Consider the following 10,815-nt stretch of genomic DNA (forward strand, 5'->3'; position numbering starts at 1 on the left):
TGTGAAAAAGTTCTCAATCAAATTTCTATACAAATTAAATTAAAAGTTAGATATAATATTTTGCATAAAACAATTTCAATTTCTGTTTTTGTTTTTAAAACAATTTGCATTCTCAATTTTAGCAGCATATTGTTTAAATTTGTTGTTTTTTGTAAAAAAATATTCCGATTATTTTTTGAAAGAACATTATATCATGATATAATCAAAAAAAATGAGTATAATGAAATAATTTTGAAGTCAATACAAATGGACAATGGTCAAGACCTATTCTATTCTCAAAAAAGAAAATCAATTTTTTCAACTTTTAGTTATGTTTTCTAAGGTTCTAAGGTTTTTATTTTTTGTAAGAAAACCGTTTACTCGATTAATATTCTCAAAGTGTCATCAGTTTATTTTTCGTTGCAAAAAAAATTCTGGAGATCGTTATTCGACCGCGAGTTTGTAATTTCTTATTCGTTAAATATTCTAATTGAAAAATATTTTATTTTATTTCCAAACCAATATTAAATTAATTAACCAAAATGTTCTCAATTGGTATTGTAAAAGAAACATCCCCTAAATTTGTTTAAAAGACCTTTCTGCATCTTTTGATGTTATTATCAAGTGTTTGAAGTCGATATTTGCATTTGCACTAGTTCCTGATTAATTTTAGATGACGAAAAATGATATCCCGAACGTACGTACACACGCACACACAGAGATAACTTTCTATAGGTAGTTAAAAACATTTTTCGATCTTTCATAGATTCGCTTTGATAAATTGGTGGTTTTAGTGCGGTAAGATTCGGTTACGATTCTAATACCGAGTGTTACTTTGAAAGTTTCCATTGTACAGAAAACAAATATCTCTGTGTAAAATTATCGTACACATTATAGGAAAAATATTTAAAACAAATATAAAACCTTTAATACATAAATGTTGGTCATTTTCACTGGTAAAAATATAATGAACCCATTTTGCATTCATCATCCTCCCTTTTAACATTGTTTGCGTCTATAATTTATTTTCTCCAAACTACAAAATTGATAATATTTCAATTACCTAAACCTTTCAATTTTTAAGATCTTTCTTAATGTAAATTGGTGAAACCTAAGGAACTACATACATATATAGTTCCCAGAAATATAAATTAAAAGAGATAATTAAGTACTTAAATGAATGTTGTCACATTACAGCTATAATTTCATAATTATACACTTAATAATAATATTTCCCACAAAATATATTATTACCACATTACACATAACAACTTATCAAAGAAAATCTCATAAAAAAGGATACGCATCTCATCTAAGAATCCTTCTTCTTTAATGAAAAATCCCACACCACATCTTTTCCACATAACTTTCTTAATTCTATCAAAGCAAAACTCCCAAGTACAAATAATGATTTTGTTTATTTTAAACGACGAGAGATTTTATTGCCCTCATTAATTACTACAGCCCTCCCCTTGGACTACCAGAGTAGAATTCAATCTCTACCTCTAAGTTCTTACTTCGTTAATCCGTACAAAACAACAGAATATCAAAGCAGAGCCATAACCTATAAGACATTAAGTTAGACACTATTGCAACTCGGACGAATGAGAATGTATTGGAATGTGTTCGGTTGTGTACATTCGCAGCTATACGCATCGCCCGGAAAATATACATTCACATTTACATTCACAGCTGGTCACTCATGGGTCTTGACCATTGTCCATTTATACTATACCGCACCTGTGTGAAGTATCTGTGATAACAGAGCAATAAAACCCTGTCCCGCCGCGGCCGTCCACACTGCCACTGATGTTGAGTACCTACCTATCGACTACCACGACTTACACCAGTCAGCATCCGAATCAGTGTAACGCTGCTGTAGCATTCTGTTGACAAGATCGAATCACACCGGGCACACAGCTTCCACATAATACGGTAGTTGGACCGCAGACAACGGCAGGCAAGGCAGCGTGGCGCAGCCGACGGATAAGGGGAGTAAAAGGTTTTGGTGTGTTGTTGTTGTTTTTTTTATGACAGTCCGAATGGTGAGAATGATCTGTTGAGTGTGGCTGTGATGGGCGACTTAACCAACCACCGACGACACTACTCGCTGGTGTCCATGTCAACAGCAATCATTTAAGATTCTGACTTCCATCGAGACAGGTGGACTGGGCAGCTCTATACACCACCACCGACCGCCTTCTTAAGTGACACTACACGTAATATTGGAACTCGGTTGAAATTTTCGGTTGTGCACACAAGATCGAGATCATCAGTATGACAGATGTCAGAATGGGTTTGAAACATGTCATTTTGCAACGGGTGCAAAATTTTGATACGCCCACGGAACATAAAAGGATAACCGACTTTAGCATCAATCGAATTCTGGGTGACGGTGATGGCGACACAGTATCGAGTGTAGAAGTCTCCGAAAAGGATAAAATTACATCAGCGGGCATTTTGGATCTTTCTAAAAATAGAAGTTCACAGGACTTCCTTAAGTTCCCATCATCGATCAATAGTAATGACTTTGAAAGGATACCATATTTCCCAACAAACACTATGATCCTGAATCCTTATGTGAATCATGCATTGAATTTTGCACCTCCACCACATCCTCCACCCATAGCTCCTCGAAATCCTGGCTGCTGTAATGGTGAAGTTATTCGACCGCGAGTTTGTAAATATTTTACTGCAACGTCAACAACAACAAATAGTGTACCAAACTGTAACGATTGTGATATGTTTTATAAGAATTTAAATTTTCCAAAGTATCCTTTATATCCAAAGGATAATAATTCAGTGGCAAATGTGTGGTTTGGAGCTGCGGCAGCAGCTCAATTTGTAAATTCACAAGAATTTGCGGAGAATTTATTAGTTAATTCGGTTAGTGTTGTAAAAACTCAAATGGGTATTGTTAATAATAATACCGCCGCCGCGGGTACTATTGGGAAATTGACACCATCATTAGTGAAAGGCGATATTCAAGGACGACGAGGCAATGTTAAGGATATCAATAATGAAGATGAAACAAGTTTTAAGTGCTCAATTTGTGAAAAAGTTTTTGGATGTGCAGATACACTACAGGTAAGAAATATAAAAGATGGTGGTCTGGTAGAAGTTAAATTTATGCTTAGCCGTCGGGAAAGGTTGAAAAGTTCTTGAGTAATTCTTAGCTTTACAAAAATTTAATTTATAAAAAGTTATAACTTCAAGTCTTTCGAAATAGCACAATAGGAACTCAAATTTAAATTAAAATTTGATTGGAAGTATAACTTAAATCAAAATAATCCTTTAAGGAAACCTATAGACTTACATATGAATTTCTGTAATGAAGCTTTGTATGATATTTAAAATTATTTGGTGATGTTGTTTCCTGTCGATTCGATAATAATGTTTTTCTAAAATTATATTTTGGATAAACAGTTTTCACTATTTCCTTTCCACATAGATGCAATTAGGTTCAAACCTAGAAATAAAAATATTCAGAAAATATAAGAAATAGTATTTTAAAATCGTAAAGTTTGCCACATATGAATGAACTATTTACTATAATTAACTTTGAGCCACCTGCTAAAAACAAGTCATTAAGAGTGTTTTTTTGACACTGACAGTTCAAGTAGTTTAATCAATTGGACAGTTTATATTACTAAGATCTCACAGACTTCTGGGGTAGAATTGGCATAGAATTTTCATTCATTGTTGCTATGGTGAACTTTAAAAATGATATCTGAAGCAAATCTAAAAAAAAGTATAGAATTGGTTGTGTTTTAATAACATTTTTACTATTCATGTGGGTTTTCAGATGTCGAAAGCTTTGTCCTTCACAATAATATGTTTTTGTACATAGAAAAGGTATCTAACTAAGAAATTTGTTTGTTTTTTTGTAAGCGTCTGGTAGCTCTATTCAAAAAAGACTTATTTGCAGGAAAATGACACATTTTTGTTGTGACAGCTTTTTAGGTATCAATTTGACTATCACCTTACACAGATGAAGTTCGATCATTTTGACAGTCATTTATAAACAATTACCTTAGCCGATTCCACCCCTGTTATCTCAGAAATGTACATAACATTTCTAATACAAATTTGTCACTTTTGCTGTCAAAAATCAGAGTAAAGGATTTTGTATGATTCAATTTCATAAGAATTCTCCATCGCACAATTCAAAAGGGACGACAAGAAATGCAAAACTAGTTTGGTTGTTAGGTGATAAAGATAATACTTGCACCAACAATAAGTAATGAATATTCAAACCAGCATTTCTAATGATCCAAAAGTTTTTTGGACTTTTTTAAATAATAAAAAACGATCTGTTGCCCTCCAAGAAAATATGGATTTTAATGGTCAAACATCAAACGATTTACAAAGTTTGTGTGAACTTTTTTCTCAATGTTTTAAGTCGGTTTATTCTTCATTTAATGTTTATCAAATGGAAAGCTATTCCAGTAGTAATGCTAATATTTCAACACTTAATTTTTTTAATCCGATATCCTAAATGGTATCTCAAAATTAAAACCCAGTTTGAATCCTGGTCCTGATGGAATTCCATCTTTTGTTTTAAAGCAATGTCAATTTTCGTTAGCTTTATCGCATCTAGTAATTTTTAATAAATCCCTTTCTACTGGACTATTACTGAATCAATGGAAATTTTCATATGTAAGTCCTATTTACAAATCAGGGGCAAAAAATTTAGTAGTAAATTATCGTGCAATTTCTAAAATATTCAAATCTCATGCGCTATTGTAGGTATGTATGTCACCGATTCCTTTGAATCTGGCTATCAGGTTGACATTATCTATGCTGATTTTGTCAAAGCTTTTGACTCAATTTGTCATAAAATTCTCATAGCTAAACTAGAAGTTTTCGATCTTCATGGTTGGTTTTGAAATGGATATCTAGCTACACAGAACAAAACACAATGTGTGAAATTGGAAAATTTTGTTTCAAGTATTAATAAAGTTTCTTCTGGAGTTCCTCAAGGAAGTCACCTTGCACCACTGCTTTTTAATATTTTCGTTAATGTAATCTCATTTCTTTTAAAAAATGCTTTATGTTTAATGTATGCTGATGACCTTAAAATATATAATTGCATACAAAATATAATTGATCGTCAAAACCTTCAAAATGATTTAAATATTTTATTCGTTTGGTGTGAAAGAAATGTTCTTCCTTTGAATATACAAAAATGTAATGTTTTTACTGCGCATCGAACTTTGGTTCCAATGTTAAACAACTACCAAATTTTCAATCAGATTCTTGATCGCAAATTTGAAATTCGTGATCTTCGAGTGATTTTCGATTTAAAGTTGTTATTTTCGTTACATGTGGACTATATTATAGCCAGGGCTAATTCAATGCTAAGCGAAACTGCAATGAGTTCTCTAACCGTTACGCTTTAAAATCAGTTTACATGTCTTTAGTTCGTCTAATTCTTGAGTATTGTTGAATCTTATGGTCTCCTCTTACTTCTATAAGGATAACACGTTTTGAAAGAGTGCAAAAGGCTTTTACTAAATGTGTAGTTAGACAGTTAAAATGGAGAATTGACACTCCATCATATGGAGCTCTTCCCGTATGCTCAAAAATAAATTGTATAGTAAACTACAAATAAAAAGCATACTGCTGGTCCTTGAAACAACTTATACCCATAGTCAGTATTGTAAATTATGAATTATGCTTGGTTTAAGACATGACAATAGCCTTTCAGGCTCCTTGTTTTACTAGCAAATTTTAATATTTAATTTGCCTTTTTTATTGGAAATGTCGGTTACGATAAAAGGGCGGGAAGGGATCGATATGTATCTAGGTGTGCCTTAATTGGACTTGATTCATTAGGAAAAAGACGGTCTATTCAGTGTTTGTTGTTTGTGCATGATGTATTTTTTTTTCGTATTAAGTGTCCACCGAAAATTACTTGGGATAGGTTAGGTTAAAGTGGCTGCGAATTTATAATCGACACACTTAGGCCGAAAGAAAAGGCCCATTGTGATACCACATGAATCTAGAGAGTTACTTCCCACTAGTCGAACCATTTTGATATTTTTATAAAGCGTAGGAGATATTTGATATCTCTTTTAGCTAGTTCACTGGGATTATCAAAAAAGTAGTCTCCCAGATGAAGTTTGCGTCTTAATGAAAGAGCAGGGACAGTGCAGAGAAGGTGAGAGATTGTTTCCTCTTCTTCTTCGTCCATACAGCTCCTGCAGAAGTCATTTGAGGCTACACCAAGTCGTATTGCGCGTCTGCCTATAAGACAGTGTCACATAAGGACACCTATTAGTGAGCTAATTTGAAGTCTGCTTTGAGATAACAAGTCTTTAGAGGGCTTTAGGTCCAGTGAAGGCCATATGAGTTTTGTGGCTGCGCAGTTTACATGTAGCTATCGGTATACCTATCTTCTCCCTTTCAGGTGAAATAGGTATGACGATTCCATTTTTAACGTTCATCGGCTCTACAATTGCTTGTGATGTCTCTGTGACCCGGCACCCAACAGAGGTGAATGTTAAATTGCTGCGCCATCTCCATAAGAGACGATCGACAATCGAGGGCCGTTAGAGATTTGGTTGAGACAACTTCAAGAGATTTGATAGCAGCCTGACTGTCAGAGAAGATGCGAATATCAGGAGTTGATATCACGTTTTCTCTTAGCCAGGAGAGAACCTCTTTGATCGCTAAGCTTGGAAGACGCTACAATGATTAGGGAGGTGGAATGAGATGCTTAGATTTAGCTTTTCTGAGTACACACCACTACCGACTCCCTCATTTGTCTTGGAGCCATCTGTATAAAAATGGATGCATTTGTCATCCAAGAGTTTTTTTGTCTTCCCATTCATCTCTGGATGAAATGGGTACCTGCCGAATTTTACTTACTTTGAGATCTTTAATACGGAGAGAGAATTGCAGTTACGTCATTTTCTTAACAATCCAAAACATAGATAAATTGTGTCCCAAAATTAATGCAAGATTTGAATTAAATAGAAAACGCCGTTTTTAGTCTTTTGATAGTTATATTTTTATTGACTCGTAAAGTACAAAGGATAGGGTTATGTATGGAATAACACATCGGACAAATGGCCTCCACGGCTTTGCATGCACATGCGCACTCTTTCGTTGAAATTTTCCATGACCATTCTGCATAAATGTGGCTGAATTTTGTTGATGCAGCGTTGAATCTCCTCCTTTAATGCACGGGTGGTTGTGGGTTTGTTGACATAAACTTGTGATTTAAAATAACCCCATAAAAAGAAGTCTAATAGTGTTAAATCACACGATCTAGCAGGCCAATTTTGATCACCGAAACGAGAGAGTACACGACCTGGAAATGTCTCATGCAGTAATTGAATTATTTCACGGGCTGTATGACATGTGGCACCGTCTTGTTGAAACCACATATTGGACACATCAATATCATCCAATTTTGGCAGAAAGAACTGTGTAATCATGTCGCGATATCGAGCACCAGTGACCAGCATCATTTTCAAAAAAAATATGGCCCTATTATGCCTCCAGCCCAAAATCCACACCATAAAGTCACGCATTGTGGATGCATTTGTTTTTCGACAATCACATGTGGGTTCTCCGAACCCCAAATGCGGCAATTTTGTAGATTGACAAAGCCATCAAGATGAAAATGTGCTTCATCGCTTAGGATGATTTTGCTCGAAAAATCAGTGTTTTTATTTTTGAAATATTATAATAATATTTTTGAAATATTCTTTAATAATGAAGACACGTTGTTCTATCGTGTAACGCTCCATTTTTAATAACCCTATACTGTTAGCTGTCAAATTGCTTTTTTTCAGGGTTGCCAACACTTCACTGCACAAATGGCGGCAAATTCAAATCTTGCGTTAATTTTGGGACACCCTTTATTAACATAATGGTACGCATTATTAGATATTAATAGTAAACAAAACTATTAAAACAAAGGTATTTCCAATTAAATTTATAATATGGGCCCTATTATGGTTAATAGTTTCAAAACTATTGAAACAATAGTTCCAAAACCATTAAATTCATTAGATTTCATAGTAAAAAACGATGTTTTACATCAATGGGCGTCCTATTGAGCAGTCTATAGGATTTTTTCTCTGAGTGCAGTACCCTCAGCTTTTCTCATTCATTTTTATATTCTCATCCTTGTCCTTCGGATGTGGACTACCAACGGCAGCGTATGATGAGCTCATTAAATTCTGAGAATTGCGGTTACGTCATTTTCTTAACAATCCAAAACTTAGATACAATTATGGTTGCAATGAATCCTTTTCTAGGAGTATTGAACTTTTCAATTCTTTATGTAATGAACTTGATCTCTCAACAAACAAATTTGAATTTAAAATTAATTTACAAAATATTGTACATTAGCTTTAAGATAGGTGTTTATTTAAATATACTTATTTATATGTGCATATATGTATATTGTATGTATTTAGTTATATTACTCATTGAATTGTTAGTAATCTGTAAGATATAACATCCGTAGATAAATAAATAAATAATGGATGGATGCGTTCAACTTCGTGCTGGTAGGCCATCATGAATATGGTACAAATTATTGTGAAATAAAATTCAATAAATCCAATTTTTACCAAACTATACAAGCTTGAAATACATTTACGGGTCCCTTCATATTCAAATATATCAATCAACTTTTACATATGTCAGACTAAAAAATCTTTCATACCTTTGTATTCCTATTTTTACATCCCAGCAGTATTGGATCAGTTGTTCCTTTACACGTAAAACAATAACAACAAAGAGTTCAAATAGGTTGTTTTAAATTTTGTGTCTAAAAAATATACTATTGCAAAATCCCATTTTAGCATTAATGGTCCAGAAAAAGTTTTATTTTTAGAATTACAAATACAATCAACTCGACTTTAAATTAAAAAACCTGCAACATGTGTTATAATATAATAATTAATAAATATTTGTTTCATTTATTTTTAGTCTCATGAAAAAACTCACAAATCGCCACGATATGAATGTCTTGATTGTGGTAAAGGTTTTTCACAACTGAGAAATTATAAATATCATTTATCAGTTCATAGAGGAACAAAAGAATTTGCAGCCGAATGTCCTGAATGTGGAAAAACCTTCAACGATAAAGGATATCTGAGCAGTCATATGAAAATTCATAGGTAAGTCTGTTAAAAAGATGATTTAAGTTGGGTTCAATGGTACATTGGTAGAAAGTGACAGTTTTGACATAACCGATCTATCTGTCAATTTTATTTATTCTGAAATCTGTCCACATCGTTTTTTTTAAGGCAACTTCTTTTTACGTTTCATTGTAATATACCACTTCCAATTAATCGAAGTATGAAGCGCATTGTGGTTTTATTTTGACAAATTAGACATGTTTCTTTTACTTCATTAATCTATTGCATATACTGAGAGATGTAGAATGGATATCAGAGATCTAACTGTTTTATCATCATCTTTTGTTAAGCATTAACTCATGATAAAATGTTTTGTTCTTTTTTTCAGAAATAAAAAAGAATATGAATGTCCCTACTGTCCCAAATCCTTCAACCAAAGAGTTGCCTTCAATATGCATGTTCGCATTCATACAGGAGTTAAGCCACACAAGTGCACAGAATGTGGTAAACGTTTTTCCAGAAAGATGCTCCTGAAACAACATATGCGAACGCATAGTGGTGAAAAACCATATCAATGTTCTGTTTGTGGAAAATCTTTTGCCGATCGCAGTAATATGACACTTCATCATCGATTGCATTCGGGTAAGAAATTGAATTAGTTTTTTCTCTTATAATTATTATAACAAAATTTCAGCCATTATTAAGCAATGATTTTGAAATTTGTTAGTTGTGTTCCAAAAAATTTCTTTTTAGAACGTTAAAAAACTTATTTTTTTTAATTGATTTAAACAGGCATCAAACCCTTCAACTGTCCCATCTGTCCGAAAGCCTTCACGAAAAAACATCATTTAAAAACCCACCTCAACTACCACACAGGCTGCAAACCATACATCTGTCCACATCCAAATTGCAATCAAGCATTTACCCAATCGAGTAACATGCGAACTCATGCTAAGAAATGTCAATTTAAACCAGCTCATTATCCTGCTGTCATCTCAACTCAACTAGCGCCATCTATAAGTCCACCATCAGTACCACCAACACGAATGATGCAACAAGCAATGTTAATGCAACAAATACCTTTCCAGTGCTAGCTTATGATGCATAAATAAATTCCAATGAAAGTGTCAAATAGACATAATGTACATATTTCAAAAAGCCCGCGTGATGACATTTGTGATTTTATAAAAATATGTAATTTAAATATCTCAGTAATTATTTTATTTTAATCCTAACAAATTCATAAAAGTATTTATTATGTAATAAGTATCAATAAAAGAAATCACTTTCGATTTTTATAAAATGCATTGATTAAATTATTTTTATCGGGTAGAGCAATTACGGAAAAAGTGAAAAATCGAATTGAAAATTTAAAAATCTTAAAAACAGGTTTCTCATGATCTAATTGAATTATTTTCGATTTATTGATTTCAGAGCTGTCAGATTTTATGGCCATTCATTAGGAAGTTGGTGTGAAATATGTGGCATTTGTGTATAAATTATTGTCAAAATGTTTTAACTTAAACAAAATACATAGTAAGCAAGTTACTAATATGACTGTTGTGATCGAATTGTGATCACACTCTGATGAACACAATGAGTTGTTAATTAAAATTAAATTTAGCCTTTAAAGTTTGATTAGATTGATATTTTTTTTCTACTTTTGAGAAAAAATGTGACATTTTATTATGTCAGAAGATTTAAGTTAATAATTTTAATTATTGCCATTAAA

At 32.9% G+C, this 10,815-nt stretch overlaps 1 protein-coding gene across 1 annotated transcript; it reads left to right on the top strand.

Moving 5' to 3' along the window:
- The first annotated feature begins 2,032 nt into the window (after nucleotides 1–2,032).
- LOC129941082 (zinc finger protein 662) lies at nucleotides 2,033–10,383 on the top strand. Its single transcript, XM_056049625.1, has 4 exons — nucleotides 2,033–3,066; nucleotides 8,932–9,122; nucleotides 9,472–9,725; nucleotides 9,876–10,383. The coding sequence occupies exons 1-4, from the start codon at nucleotides 2,257–2,259 to the stop codon at nucleotides 10,175–10,177; spliced, it is 1,557 nt and encodes a 518-aa protein (XP_055905600.1). The 5' UTR covers nucleotides 2,033–2,256; the 3' UTR covers nucleotides 10,178–10,383.
- The last annotated feature ends 432 nt before the right edge of the window (nucleotides 10,384–10,815 follow it).

The sequence above is a fragment of the Eupeodes corollae genome, chromosome 1 (assembly GCF_945859685.1).
Source record: "Eupeodes corollae chromosome 1, idEupCoro1.1, whole genome shotgun sequence".
NCBI lineage: Eukaryota > Metazoa > Arthropoda > Insecta > Diptera > Syrphidae > Eupeodes > Eupeodes corollae.